Below are 16,420 nucleotides of genomic sequence, written 5' to 3'. Positions count from 1 at the left end.
AGTAAAGTCAAGACATACAATGTAGGGAGTTCTTGGTCATTCTTCCACAAATAAAACTTGCTAATGATTCACAAATACTCATCTGGTTTTTCACTGAGTTCAGATACACACATAACATTTGACCACTCTTCTTTGACCATTCTAGAGGGCATAGTTGCACATATTTTTGTTTTCCTATTTCTGTTTTGTTAACAATAACATGAAATATCTGTTAGCAATATTTTTTAATAGTACAAATAATCTGCAGTTTTCCAAAATTCCGAACACAAACAAGTGGAAAGTGGAAAATACCTGAAATGGCTGCCATGGAAACAAACTTTAAAGTGAAAACTAAGTTCTGGTAAGGGCCTGAGAACCCGTCTGACACCATTTCATATTTGCTTGCAATATATCGAAAGAGTCTACAAAGAAACTTACCTGGCTGACGCGGTTTGCCGGAATGATGAGTCGTTTTGGAGTATTTTGAGAAAAATAATAAAAGTCGGTAGACCGACTTTTATTCCAGAAGGCTCCAGACTAACTCGGTCTCAGGGAAAACTTGACCCTATTTCAGACAATTTACACACAGTTCGTGATCGCCATGTTCATCAGTACTCTATACTACGGGTACCAAACAAGGTCTTGATGAGCAGACAGGAAAGTGCGTGCTAATCCTGTACAAAACAAATGGACAGCGCGCGGTCCTCAAGCCTAAATACGCACATCACCTCAGTAATTTTTGCTGAGACGCGCGGTCTTTGAAGTTTTTGTTGTTGTTTATCAAGCTTTTAGAGGTGCTTGAGGCGCACACTAATTTTGCATGCGCGCCAAAGAGGTTTTTGATGCGCGCGTTGTAACAACTCGGACCATTACTGCGAGTAGCCAGAACGCTACAAGTACAATGTAGTTTATACAGGCCGCTCCCATTTATGCATAGTACAACGCTGTACAATCCAGAGGGACAACCAATACAACTCATCCCGCCGCCAAGCACAGCGAGACCGAGTTATCCCCGAGTCCGAGTCTAGCCTGACCCCGTTCGGGTAAGTTCTGAGACTGAACGTTTTTAGTTAATATTTCCCATTTTCGTCGTTACCCATCGAATATCTTGTTATTACAGCGTTATTCCGCACATTTCCTAGGCACACGTTCACATTTTGGAGCAAAATTTGACAACTTTTGCAGGCGTACCAGAACTTTCTTTGGGCTTTAATGAATTTAATCAACCCAATGAGGACGGACTGACTTTGCTACAACACGCATTTCCCGTAGACCCCTGCCCGAGTATACTCAGGACTTGTCCTCAACGGGTTAAGTAAAGGTATCCGGATGTTTGTAAAGACAGCAAAATGAAAGTGAAATGTGCATGATGTCTACAAGTGGAAATTGACAAGAAAATATATAACTTCCTGTTAGTTCATGTAAACACTACTGATCATATTCTTGTCTTTCCAAAGCTTTCAGCAAGATTTAATGGCCCTATAAAGTATATGTCTGTACAAGCAACGTGAACAATGGTGTCATTGCCCATTCTGAAATTTAACAACCAAGTAGTCTCTTTTAAATCCAATCTTGGCTTCTAATATCATACTGGAGGTAAAATAAAGAGTGCTTTGTGTTAAAAAGGACAATGGGCAATCTACATTGTATGTGAAAGAGTTGGCTCTTAATGGCAAAGAAGAGGCCCAAGGGGGAGGGGGCAGGATTAGTCTGAAGTCCAAAATGTCAAGGGTAGCATAACTGGAAAACAAACAACAACAAAATCCAGTTCAAAAGAAAAAAATTAAACATCCACTAAAAGAGGGCACACATACATACACTACAATCACTGTAAAGGATTGTGCCTGCATGTTTAAAAAAAAAAAAGAAAGAAAAAAAAATGTTTTTAAAGGGATTACCAGTGTAGCATTGGTAGAGATGTGGATTCAGGTTTTAACTTTTCACAAGATAATTTGAAACCCTTTATCTGAAATATTGATAAAGCATACAATTCTAAGAAAAATTCAAAGTTGATTTGATAAAAATTGGTTTTGAGATTGCTGAGATATAAAAAACAAAGTGAAATGAAGTGTTCAAAAAAAGGTGGGACCCATATTTCATTAGGTACTCTTTGTTTCTGGAAATCTCAACCATTTCAATGAACTAGTTTTTGGCAACTAATCTTTGAATTCCTCTTAGAATTGTATGCTCTTTAATATAATTTCAGGCAAGTGGTTTCTAATTCTATTACATAACACTTCGTACAAGCTTTCAGAGGGTTAGCATATTCCTGCGTGCTTTGGCAGAGAGATCACACCAAGGAAATTCAAAGTCTTTTGTTATGATAATGAGTTTGGCACCCCAGTCCCTATAAATAGCAGGTATTCCCACTATTCGACATCTTTTCTTCGTGTGTTCGGCAGAGAGTTAGCTTGCACAGTGCAACTGTGCGTTATAAGTTTCTGATGGATTGACCGCTCAGCTGACAAGGCGGTCACATTGCCCCCGTGAAAGGAGAGCGTGGAAAAAAGAATCCATACACTACAGTACATGACGCCCTCGACGCCCCCTTTCGGTGTGTGCACCAAGAGTCGAGGAGCAAATGTGCACCTCGATCCCCGGGAAAACCGTCCAGCCGACAGAAGTGCATAAGACGGTGATTCAGTGAATGTTCCCTTTAGTGAATGCTAAAATCACCCTGGAGCTGCAGACAGCAGCTAGGGAGCAACGGTCAGTTCATTCAAGCCCTCGTTGCTTGACTGGCGGTCAACGGAGTTACTCTGTGCGGTAACATCCTCGTATGAGATGAACATGAGACCCGAGAGGAGCTCAAACTTGCTTTCAATCAGAAGTACAAGGGCATAATGATTTATGCAGTAGATCGATCTCCATAGGGAAAACGCTATTTGAGAAAGACTTGCAAACAACATGAAAAATGCTGGCGAGTCGCCCCTCGTGCCTGGGCCAAAAAGTCACCTTCTCCGACCGACCGCGTCGTCGGTCGTTCGGTAGCACGCGGATAGAACATACCGTCATATTTTCCAGCAACGCACCATCTAATGTAGAAAAACAGGGTATTTACTAAAGGAATGAAACCCGTTATTGCTTCTCTTAGAAGCAGAGGCAAGAGAATAATGATTTATGTGGACGATATTTTGCCCGCTCTAAAGAGGAGAGTATTGCTAACACGAACTGTGTTTTGGATTTACTGGCATCATTGGGATTGTCATTAATTTGGGGAAGTCACAACATCTCCGACCTACTCAGGCTTTAATTTGGTGGCGAGCCATCTAGACAAAAAAAAAAAAAAAAAAATTGACAAGATAAGGAATCTTGGGCATCCTATTTAGTCGTCTCCCTCGACAAAAATTCGAGATTTAGCAAAGTTCATTGGTTTCTTTCTTCTCTATTTTGACCCCGTACCGGCGGGTCGTTGGCATTATCGTGTTCTAGAGTCGTGCAGAACCAAAGCAGTGCAAGAGTCAGGTGGTAGTTTTGATGCATCTCTTTAATTCAATAAACAATAATGCCATTGAAGAAATTCGTTGGTGGCTTCCCTTGCCATGCAAGGAATTTGGGTCCTGCATCGACATTCCTGTCATCCATTGACAATATTCGTACAGCTGCCAGCACCTCAAGATGGGGTACATTCTGTGTAAATGATAATTCCTTTGCTCAAGGTGTCTGGTCTCGAGAGGAAGCTAATCTGCGTATCAATGCGCTAGAATTACTGGCTATTCATCGAGGCCTTGCCTCCCTGTGCGACACCTCCCATAAGCAACACATTCATATTAAGTCACATAACAGTGCAGCTGTCAGTTACGTCAGGAAAATGAATGGTAGTATTCCATTACTTAATAAGTTGTCATATGACATTTGGGCGTGGTCGCTGGGTCGCTACTCTTGGCTATCTGTTTCCCACTTGGCTGGTGTTGCTCATATAGAAGCAGATAATTAATCTATCTCGGAGAGATATGAAGATTTAAATTAGTCTTCGTCCTGATCTATATTTTCGTTGCTCTTATCTATGCCTTCCTTCAGACCCGAAATTGATCTTTTCGCATCCAGTGCCAATAGGAAATTGGTTACGTACTTGTCTTGGGAACAAGACCCCTAAGGCTATCGATGCCTTTTTAATATCATGGGAATTTTTACATCCCTACTATGTTTTTTCCTCCACTTTGTTTTTGCCCACTTTCCAGGGTCCTTCCCAAGTCCGCAGGGACAATATTAACCCATTCACTTCGGGAACCTGGTGGTTTGTGTATTAAGTCTATGGGGATTTCAGAATTCAGTATGGAACGGGTTAACTGCCAGAGAGCAGTCTCGATCACCCCCTTTGTGGAGGACACAATCGTGGCTCCCGCTCACCCGCGATCCCGGCAGCCCCACCCCTCCTACCAGGGGACTGCCTGGTTCCTCTTCCCATTCCAATGCCCGAGCTGAGGTTACTCGCCTGACCCAGGGAGATATCTCTTCCCACCTCCCTGCCTGACCTATCTCAGCGAATGTCGGCGAGCATTAGGAATTTCAAAGCACACTTCCGAGCTCATCGCAAATTCATGGCACAACACCAAAAAATATTATAACTCAGCTTGAAAGCAGTGGATTAGTTGATGCCACAAACAATCGCTTGAGCCATTTAGTTCATCCATCACCAATATCGCAATGTTTGTCTGACCAGCATGTGTTAGGGAAAAATACAGTAAGGTAGATTCGTATCGATCAGCCTTGTCATCTGTGCTGCCCTCTTCTGACGGGTTTTCCGTGGGAAAGCACCCGTTTGTAGTACCTGTGTTGAAAGGTAGAACCTCCCAAACCACGGTACAACACCACATTTCTTAAGTTTCTCAATCATGTTCATTAGGTAATGATGCAAGACTGTTACTTCTAAGCGAGAATTGATTGCCCTGGCGACTCTTGTTTCAACACAGAGATTGCAGACTCTGAGTTTTTTGGACATTACATAATGTCAATTCCTAATGACAGTAAAGTCTTTCAAGTGGTTGAGTTATTGAAAACAAGTACAGAAGAAGGGTATTGCCAACCAACCTATTAAATTGTCTTCTTTCCTCACAAACGAGAAGTTGTGTGTTTTATCAGTGCTCATGGAGTACTTAAGTCGAAAAGAACCCTTGCGTCAGGTTCACGCTGTGACTAAACTTTTTATTTCTACTAGAAAACCTCACACAGAAGTAATCACTTCTACCCTGTCTAGGTGGTAAAAGGCACATTGAACAAGCAGGCATAGATACATCGGTTTTCTGCTCACATTTACCGCAGTGCCTCGAGTACTGCAACTTTTAATCAAGGCGTTACCATTGAGGAGTTGCCAATGCCAAAACCTTTAGAGATTTTTTATTTTAAGCCAGTTCAAGAAGCAAAATTCGCTTCAACCATTCTCAGCTCATCTTCACAAGTTATAGGGAAGATGGGGGACACGATACGTATGTAACTCACAGTTACTATACTGTTACAAAACTATACTGTTCTTTCCTCCTTGTGATCATGTGTTCATACGGAACATACACCTTATCATGGTACTACTCAGATTGCTCATGAAAAAAAAAAAAAAGAAGAAAAAAGAATTGACCTATCATGAACGCCCATGTGCTGCAGTTTTTTGTTTCATTTGCCTGAAACATATCTCAATTGACAGTTTCTGCATATTACTTTGAAGATGCTAACCCTCTGAAAGCTTGTACGAAGTGTTATGTAATAGAATTCCTAAATTATGCGAATAATATTATGAAGTATAATTAGAATTCTATTAATAACAATGAAGTACAAGATGAAGAGGGTCCCACCCAACGCGTTGCGGGTTCATAACATACTGTTTGATAACCCTCCCTCTCTCTTCTCGTCACAGAAACTGTCAACTCATTTGCCATACTACCTGCGGTCGCAACTTCCGTGACCAGGCTCAGTACTTTACTGTCTGGCTTCATGCCTGTAAGATATATATGACTGATCCGGATGAATAATTGTTGATACGTATTCTGTTCAATGTTAGTGGAGACTGACGTTGAGTGATCGTGTGAATGTTTGGATACTGCCTCGTATACTTTAAAAAGATGTCGAATAGTGGGAATACCTGCTATTTATAGGGACTGGGGTGCCAAACTCATTATCATAACAAAAGACTTTGAATTTCCTTGGTGTGATCTCTCTGCCAAAGCACGCAGGAATATGCTAACCCTCTTCATCTTGTACTTCATTGTTATTAATAGAATTCTAATTATACTTCATAATATTATTCGCATAATTTAGGAATTATCTTGTAAAAAGTTAAAACCTGAATCCTCATCTCCAGCAAAACTACACTTTCCCCTTAACTATGACATGAACATGTATGTGAATTTTCACTCACCCTGAGTATAAAGTGTTCGGTCAGAGCCTGGATGGCTGCAAACCCAGAGTAGAGATACTTGGTGATCTCACAGTTGGCTGGGTATGGTATGCCGTAGGCGGGGTCGTTACCATAACACTGGCCTGAAAGATACCAACCAAAGCATTGCACACACAGTGTGAGGAATGAGACACAGCATATTAACGGCTTCACAATCAACAAATTCTAAATGTCACATGATAACAACTGATACTCTAAAAGTCACCTTTAATACAATCTTATATGAAACAATGTAAGGAAAGTACTTGCGTAAAAGAAAATATCCTATAATTTCACCTCCCATAAAAATATCAATGTCATAAACCAGCACTGTATTTTAATGAATGAATCATATCAGAATAAAAAACACATTCTCATTTTAAAATCATGCATCACATACAGTACTTACATGTAGGAAACACTGCCAGTTGAGGTAATAATATTTAATTGAAAACAAGAGCATCAGGAAAGAAGAACATGGTGCAGGTAAAATCACAGAAGCAAAAAAAAAACAACAACAACATACTTTGTCTGTATATGAATTTGAATGAATTGCTACATAGATGTACAGTAAGAAAGTAGAGCTGGTATAATTGGATTTTGGTTCTTTGTGCTTCTATGAATTTAAATATGGACAGGTTTGTTGCTTTGGATGGACTCTCCATTAATTGTATGATTATGACTAACATCAATCAAAGCTCAATGGTCATTAAGTCAAACCATGTACTGACCAGACAATGGAACATAAACCATTTTGAGTATTATGAGTCATGATCGGCATAGAAAACCTGAAGCATTATAAAGACTGTCCAAAGTCCTTGGTATAGAAAAGGCTAAACACACATGGCCTCTTCAAATACTATCACTATGAAGGCATCGCTGAGCAGCATTCCAAGTACTGTATAAGCTGTTATTTTTGCGCACAGATATTTTCGCGTATGAGGAGATCTTTGTTTTCACGAATTGACACACGTATGCTATTGTTTGAGCATTTGCTAACATTGAAATCATTATCATGCCTTCGACGTTTATTTTTCATACACACTCCAAATTTTTTCATTCAAGTGAAAATGCCATCTGCTATTCTCAATAAGCAATTGTTCTATATCCATGTAGATGTACAGAGACAATATATGGTTTTAACTTACCTCTCATTTCTTCAAAAGGGCCGTAATTAAATGGCAACGATCCATACGAAAGTCTGATTTTGTAGGACAAATTTCCTGGAAATTCCTCAGTGAAAACTAGAGCAAGGCTGATGTTGGTCGTGGCATTGACATAGGCATCAAGGAGCTCCTCTTCCGATGCAAAGCCAACCACAGGTGGGTCAGCCATGATGTTTAGCTGGGACGCCAGCTCGGAAGTGATGTTTTCAGTGTCTGCGTTGTCTGGAGTGAAGGCTATGGCATATTCAAATGACGACATGAATTGGGGCTGGATGAGGTCATGTGACGTGAGCTGAGAGGATGTGATTGGTTTTAATGGGTCCACTTGGGTGGTAAAGCGGATGGTAGCAAGGTTAGCTACAAACACCAGGGGAATGAATATTTCCTGCAACGGGTAAGAAAACAATAACAAAAACTTAATTCACTCCTTCCCACACAATTTGAAATTATGTAGTCACAGCGGGATTGCAATATTTGCAAACAAAAACTATGCATCTGTATACTATGATATCCTGGAGAGGTTCCGAGTTTCACTGTACTGCATCTATACTATCACTACTAAAGCTTCGACCCTCTCACAACAATCATTGATATCATATGTAATACGTACTCAGTCATGAGGTTTGCCAGAGTTATGAGAAAAGACTTATAATACAAATGTTCAAAGGCAAAATGCTCAAACATAATAAAATTCATTATTCTTGGATCATAAAGCACAATGTATCTGTCAATAGAACTACAGTGACAAAGTTGACTTTGGAGCACATGATTGTATAGTGCATTCTCTGATCACTAAGACAGCTTTGGACTTGACTGCTATAGAGTACTACTGTTAATACTTAAACATACTGGCTTCATCATCAAAATGTACTGAAATGAGTGGACATGGTACATGTAGGCTCTCTTTTAGGATCAATTCTCATTCCAGAAAAAAAAATTGTGAATGATTGATAGTACAGAACAGTAATGAACTGTTACTTGTTCAGCAATTTTGCAAGTGGTAATACTTGTGATAGAGAACCACAGCAGTGAATGAGGAATGAATGTTATCCTAGTTAAAGAGAAAACTTGAACAATATCCCACCTTGAACACAGTATTGCATTCCTGTATGAGGGGGAATGCTTGTGCAAGTTGTGAATTTTATATACTCACAAACTTACACAAATTAAAGAGCATGAAATATAGGGCATACATAGGCCTACAGTATGTACTCATGTGGGTCTGGGACATATTTGAGAACTATATGCAGAACACAATATAGACATTTTAAACCTTTTGCTTTCTTTCCCAGAGAGGAATAAACCCTATGGACTACAGAAATCTCCAAGTAAAACCAGAAATTTTTGCATGCATTTTAATTTTGTGAATTTCGCAAGAGCCAAGATCCACAAAATCAAAATGCACATGAAAGTTCTCGTCTACACTATATGCATTGAATGCCAGTGGCAATTCACAAAATTTCATGCCACGAATATTTCTGGCTTTACAGTATGTTGATATTTGCAACCAGTATGTCCACTCTCACCTGAAAGGTCAGCTGCTTGTAGCGAATCTTGAGCAGACAGTTCCTCTTGAGAAGCCAGTAAATCTGGCTCCGTAACGTACTCATGCTGACCACTAGCTGTGACCACTGGGACTGACCAACTCAATGTCCAAAGCTCCTCTCAAATCCTGTTTACTGCACAATCTCAAAGGGAAAACCTGCTGGAAGTTGAAAAAAAAATGCAGAAAGGAATGAGAGAGAAATGAATAAGTACTATCCACTGCATGAAGCTGAAGATAGACCAACATGTAGGCACCTATGCATACAGGATTCGGTGTAACATTGGATTAGTGCTCCATAGAACTCTCCTCAGCTGCACCAGCGTTATGTTTGCACACTGACACACTAAAAATGCAAATAACCTACAACAGTCAACACATACCGATCAAAGTTGGAGCTTTCTGTTACTGAGAATGCATCAAAAACAATACATTTTTTCCATCTTTACACAGACGAGGAGCAAGGAGGGCTCACTACCTGCCTTTGCCAAATCTGGAGCTTTGTTAATCAGTTGCACATCACTTTTGATGGATGAACTTGGATCAGGGCCAAAAAATCAATCTAAGAAAGACAATCAGGATCAGTACTATGCACAATAGAACATTGCAATTACCATGATTAAACTGACACAATAATGCCTGTCATTACCCAGCTGTTGTACCTCATGGTCAAAACAATTAGAGTGTACTATCACACATCAGACGATAAAGGTACAAAATGAGACATGTATGGAGACTCTAGGAAACTGTTCTCTAATGCATCACAGAGTCATTGTGTTATCACTTAGGCATTAGAAGCTACCAAATTTCCTTCACATGCCGAGACAGAACAATTCTTGTCATTTTCAAAGTATACATCCATATTGCCGAGGTTGGGACAATTATTTACATTGTACATTGCATATTGTGTAATTTGTATACTTTGTGTGCAAAGGAATTATTCAACACCTCCTGCTCTTTTTACTTGAAGTCAGATGACGAAATACTTCTCAATAATAACCTGTTGCATACTTGCTAACTCTACTGATTTGGGCGGTAGACTACCACTTTTTAGAAATTTTAGCTGGCTAACAATTTTTTTTTAGTATAATATACCAATTTTGTAGCAAACCTGCCATATCTTAAAATGAAAGTCACAATTCCTCTTCCTTGTACACTGATTCTCTCGAAAACAATTGGAATATTATGGTCATGCACAAAATCGCATATATTTTGAAGTTGAAAAACCCCGTGGGCCAAAAACTCCACACCGTGGGGGTGGGGGGGGGGGAGGGACACCCCTCCAACAACCTACCCCCAAGCATGCGCACGCTTGCACACTTTCTCATTCTTAAATTTTGCTCCCGTGCAAATCTACCACTTTAGCACTTCAAAATATTGGCAAGTATGCTGTTGCAGCTTATAAGGCTTCATCAAGTCTACAAAACACATTCCTAGAGTATAACAATAGCTTTGTGTCTGAGATCACCGTTTTCTTTTCATCAGTCAATATTTTACCACAGTCATTGTACACATACATGTACATGCAGATCATCAACATCACTCTTGTGTTTAGCTCCATTTAATACACCAGTAGTCCATTGATCAAGTATTCAAAATATCAAAAATTCAGGGTAAGCAAAATTAACCTTTACAATACACATCCAAGATGTTGCACCTCTAACCTATGTACAGCCTACACTTTTTAGTAACAACAATTACTCTAAAGTGATCATCTTAAAATAGATTCCTTTGGTAGTATACACTAATTTACCACTGTCAATATTTTACTATCATAAGAATTCTAGCCTTTACAATCTGCATTTATAGTGTAATCTGACGGATTCCTCCACATTGTGCCTTTTAGCCTTCTATGCCAGTATGTATCAGATCATACCAATCACTACCCATCGATCCATGTTTATGGTGAGCTACATTTTACACTAGTCTTAAAGGCCATCATACTGTTTTCTGTGAGTGAAGTGAGCCACAGTCGCATGTGATAGCACGACGTTGCCCCCCACAGATGGCGCTTTATCAACTGGGAGCTTCAGATCTGCAACGCTAATCCTAAGATGCAGCTATTAGGCGATCAAAAATGTTGTTTTACTCATGTGTGAGACAGCTGAATTCCCATTGTCCAACCCGGGATGAGGCGCGTCACATCCATTAGCATTGCAGATTTAAAGCTCGCTACCATGCTCACTCCTCATGCAGTCACTAAAGCTATACAGCAAGAGGGCATTAACAAAGGCTACACTGCAGCGTCAAGCGCTATTTTTAGACATGACACTAAGGATACCATCACACACAATCGATTTCACTGCTGAATGCAGACAATACTGTACAATCACAAAAAATTAATACGAGAGAGCGTCACAATACACTGCATTGCCAGTGTCTGTGACCAGTGCGACGTGCAAAATAACAAAAACAAAAACAAAAACAATCACTTATGCACATTTCTTGGTGATTACAACTATCTGGTTCAAACTAAAAGTTTCACTTCATTTTTTTTTTCATAATTTTTTTTTTTTTTTTTTTTTTTGGGGGGGGGGGGTGGGGGGGGAGGGGGGCGGGATAGTGCCCACATCCATTAACCCGTTGAGGATGAGACCCAAGTATACTTGGGCAGGTGTCTATTGGAAATGTGTGTTGTAGCAAAATCAGTCCGTCCTCAACAGGTTAACAATCTGAAAATAAAGATTTGACAGAAATGAAAGTAAAATCCTGAAGCATCATGATTACAATGGCTCCTTTCAGTTTTAGACTTGGGGTAAAACTGGAACTAAAACTGTAAATACTGCAGATTTTTGTGTCACATTACACAATTGCACTTTCACAAGAGGTACAACAAACAAGCTGGCATGAGGCCTACTGACAGCGGTACAGTGGACATAATGTGCCAAAGTTTGTTACAAACAGTTCTTTTTTTCTCTTATGTAATGTAACTCCCTTTGACATAATTGTAATGTGCCAAAGTGTTGTTACAAACTGATTTTTTTTTTTTTTCTGATGTAACTCCCCAAGACATACCTGTAATGTGACAAAATGTTTTTACAAACTGTTTTTTTTTTTTTTTTTGGGTTATGTAACTCCCTTTAATAGACATGCCGGAATGTAATGTGCCAAAGTGTTGTTACAAACTGTTTTTATTTCGTTGTTGCTAAATAAACTCCATTAGAGACAGTTTGCAGTCAGCAAAAGCAAGTTTGCCCCCTTTGTTTTCCTCACCATTGGCTTCTTCTACACATATGACTGAAATTATCACAATGTGTCAGATTAAACAAATAATTGTGACCGTGCATCACAAAACAAACAAAAAGTCACACCCCTTGATTTTACGCGAGGACTCAAAACAGGTGAAATGGGTCAACTTGGTCAATCTTGAGTTTTTCATATTTTCTGAAAGAGCTATCTTTCTTCTAAAATTTTCTCTAGTTTGGGATCATAAAACGACTGGGAAAGTGTGTTTTCCAGAGTTTTTCCACTACTCCTTTTTTGGGAAGGATAGAATGATCAGGTATGTATTGGAGGCCCCTTTTCGTTTCTTGAAATCGAGTCTAATAACTTTTGAAAGGATAAGGCTACTGCTTTGAAAGCTGGCATTAATCATGAAGAGAATGTGTTCATTAAACATGCTCAATTTCAGCTTAATCTGATACTGTATACGCCAAATATTTCGCGAGGTTTTTATTTTCGCGAATTTCGTGAGTCGGGTGCTATTCGCGAAATTAAAGACACGCAAAAATATTGACTCTGATCTCCCGATGTGAATGTTACGTACCTGTGTACATTTCTCTGTTCAGTACAGGAGTCCACAATTGCGAATTTAACCACTCGCGAAATCGTTGGGAATTCCCGATTCGCGAAAATTTTCTCAGTTCACACTTTTCCAGACTGCAGAGTGCGTGCTTTCTTTCCAGTACAAGCACTTAGGTAGGTAAGGGGATTCCATGTGAATTGAGTTATGCATCATTTTAAAGCTTTGGGTGTGCTCTTTCAGAATCTACCCTTAACTAAAAAGCCATATCTGGCAACTTTTTGCTGGTTTTGTGATGCACGGTCACAACTGTTCTGGCTTGTAATGTCAAACATGTTAAAGTTTGAAGATCTCAAAACCATGAAGTTTCCAGCATGAACCACAAAACACTAAGAATAATTCACACTACACGTGACTGGGCACTACATGTACTTTACCAACTTGTTAAGGACAAGCCCTAGGTATCATGTGACTAGTGAACAATGTGAATACATGATTTTGTAATTTTCTATGAGGTACTGTGCTTCATTTCCTGTATTTTACCCATGATTAATGTGTTTGGAAATTGCCAGGAAATATTTTTAAAAAAATGCCCCTCCTTGAAAGTCATATGGCAGAAAGCATCACATATGAACAGTTTATCACAACACAAGGTTTGTACAAAAAGAAAAATTATGTTTTGTGACGTGACCATCATTCTACACTGTATACAGCATTAAAGAGGAAGTTTCCCCAAATATGATACACTTGGAATGAGTGAATGCAGCCATTGGTAAAACATATCAGTGAAAATTTGAGGAAAATCAGACAATTCGTTAAAGTTATGAATTTTAGAAATTTGACAGGCTTCCGTCTGTCTCCGGAGGAGAATTGTGAAAGTCAAAAAATTTATAAAACTCCTCCAGACAGACAGATTTTTCTGTCTATCAGGGGTCGCACTTAACTTTTTTTTTTTAGCTAGCCAGGCCAGCCAGGCGGACTACTTAGAATCAATTTTGACACTGAAGCAATATTTGGGCTAGCCAGACGGACTAGTAACTTCAGAATTTTTCGAATTTTAGCTAGTCCGACGTGATTTTGGGTGGCCAATGGCCAGCGGACCATTGCCAATTTCGAACCCTGTCTATACTTTGTGGTGCACTCACTCACGGCCATATAGTAAGGGGATTAGATCTCTCGGAGGGACTTAATGGTCGCGCATAGCGAAACTGCGTATAGCAAGCAATATTACGCGCAGGACTAAGTGCAAAATTTGCCAATAAAAATAATAAACATACCTGACAACCGCTAAACATGAGAAGGAAGCAGGTAAGAAATTTTGATTTCAAACAAATTTTTCACTAAATTTCCAATTTTTTACTTTGTAATTTACCTACCTAGCCTAAAATCTGTTTTAAGGATGTTGTAGCCTAGACGAGTCGTCTCGCTTGTCTAGTTCGTAGCCGATAGAATTCGTAATTTGTTCGATCGATCATTTACGTATCGCGTGACGTCATCACACACAAGAACAATGTATGCTGCCAGCTATCTGCGCGACCTTTATATACCCCGAGAAATTGAACGCAGAAATTCAAGTCCGACATACAAACGGCGACAGCGCACTACTCCGTCATCGTATCATCAGGAGATTCTGGGAGGTGATTTTTCTGCATTTTCGTGATATTTTGAAATTCAGGTACGATTGTGGAATAATTCTATTATAACAGCATCACAAACTTTCGTGCGCGATATCTACACCCCTCAACCATACTACAAACACACAGCAAACATATAACACACCACTGGACCAACTCCAAATTTAATGAAAGAGATATCTTCAAAATCAAAGGTGTCCACCAAGTCCCAACATCTATTTATGACTTTTCATTCAATGATCTGGCAAAACTTGTGTACAATTTGTAGATGTGTTTAATTACTGTCTCCGTTAAATCTGATAGAACTGTCTAGGGCCTACCTGAAAGTTTTGAAATGATATAACAGGGATCAACACTGACATTTTTCTACGTTGGTCTGTTTGAGCCACTAAAAGTAAAACCTTGAAATTTGACATTTTTGTGGGCCTCCCCCCCCCCCCAAAAAAAAAAAAAGAAATGCATTTGCCCATAATAAAAAGAAACATAACAATTAATTTTGAATCTAAGTTGCCTGATCAGGCCACCAAAAAAGATAACTTGTTGGGAAATTTGGTGGCCTGACATCAATTTTTTGCAGCCCCGGACTACCAGGTCGAACCCCCCTGGATAAAAACATAACAGTATTACTATCTAGACACTACAGTACATCTAGAGGAACCTTTAGATCCTATCCCTATCAATACAGTACTAGGGGACCTAATGTTACTGGTACAGTAGATTCCAAAACTGTAAAAATCTTGTTGCATTTGGGTCCCAACACTCAACAGTGCAATGTTAATAGTGGTGCCAATCTTTGAGTTGACACAATTATGACAAATGCGACAGTTTATACTTCATTACACAAAATGATGGCATGCAGCCTGTACCAATGTCCAATGACCAACTCGAGTCTTCTACAACAGAAGAAACTCAACATACCAGCAACAGCCTACAAGCCGCATTGTCACTCGACACGATACAATGTACTACAACATTGTGTATAATTATAGGCCTACTAGCATGTATAGATCTAGTATAAACATGTAAAACTCGATGGAGCTGGTACGTATTGGAATCTATAACTCGATGGAGCTGGTAGTTTTGGAATCTACTGTACGTAGGCCCAAGTAGCGGTATTGTACGGTAACCAACTAGGGTCGGGCGGGCAAGCCTCCCCTCTGGAGCTTGCTGGAGACCGGTTCGGTTATACCGTTGTGAAATGGTGAGGTAATTGAATGTTCAGTCATATCTATTCCACCCCTATCAAGTATCACTTTGTATGATCTATTTATTCACTTTCATTCAAAATTATATACAGGGTTCCTGGTAGTCCCGATTGCCATTTATAAAACTGGTTACCTACCTCGATTTTTCCTGTGCCCTGCAAAACGTCCGATCAGCTGCTAGCTAGCTACTGTGACTCCGGTACCGGTGTAACTGTAAGAGATTAGAATGTGTGGAGACTATCGACTGTACGAATACTACGATCTTTTATACACACCAGCGCGTGAGCTCGAGAAGGAGGCGAGCAGGGAGGCGTGTCATGACCACACACAATACACAGCGAGAGAATGGTATAGATGGTATTCCGGTATTTCGCATACTGTCATTGATATTATTAGTACCAGTATCTCTTTGAATGTGTTCACTGTGTTGAATGTCTGCGTTCAAGCAGTCGTGTCGTCACAGGTAAAATTGTAAGATTTGTAACATTTTATTAAACTCTATCGACTCCCTATCGGGAGTATAAGAGTCTCAACAAGTCAAGGACATAATAATGAATAAGTGTATAAATTATTTACAGTAATGAATATGTGTGTAAAAATGAACACATTTATGATAGTGAATACAAATGTTTGCATAGTAAATTCATTAGCTTAAGAACTCTATAAACTAATATATTGTATTTAGCCCAATTACATTGTAAAAACGCACTGGTAAATTATAATAGTTACATCCACTCTCATTATTAAGGAACCTTTCATCAATAAATGATTTAGAGAAGTACAG

At 39.4% G+C, this 16,420-nt stretch overlaps 1 protein-coding gene across 1 annotated transcript in view; it reads right to left on the bottom strand.

Moving 5' to 3' along the window:
• Nucleotides 1-9,122, bottom strand: part of LOC140232266 (cholesterol transporter ABCA5-like) — a 58,625-nt gene extending 49,503 nt beyond the window's left edge. Inside the window, exons 1-3 of the mRNA XM_072312398.1 lie at nucleotides 9,039-9,122; nucleotides 7,469-7,897; nucleotides 6,329-6,445 (exon numbers count right to left, since the gene is read on the bottom strand). Of these exons, the coding sequence (XP_072168499.1) occupies nucleotides 6,329-6,445; nucleotides 7,469-7,897; nucleotides 9,039-9,122 (630 nt within the window). The remainder of the gene's footprint in view (nucleotides 1-6,328; nucleotides 6,446-7,468; nucleotides 7,898-9,038) is intronic.
• Nucleotides 9,123-16,420: the final 7,298 nt, after the last annotated feature.

Source organism: Diadema setosum, chromosome 8, assembly GCF_964275005.1.
Source record: "Diadema setosum chromosome 8, eeDiaSeto1, whole genome shotgun sequence".
Taxonomy (NCBI): domain Eukaryota; kingdom Metazoa; phylum Echinodermata; class Echinoidea; order Diadematoida; family Diadematidae; genus Diadema; species Diadema setosum.
The sequence above is the reverse complement of the archived record's forward strand: the minus strand, read 5'-3'. Positions and strand labels throughout refer to the sequence as shown.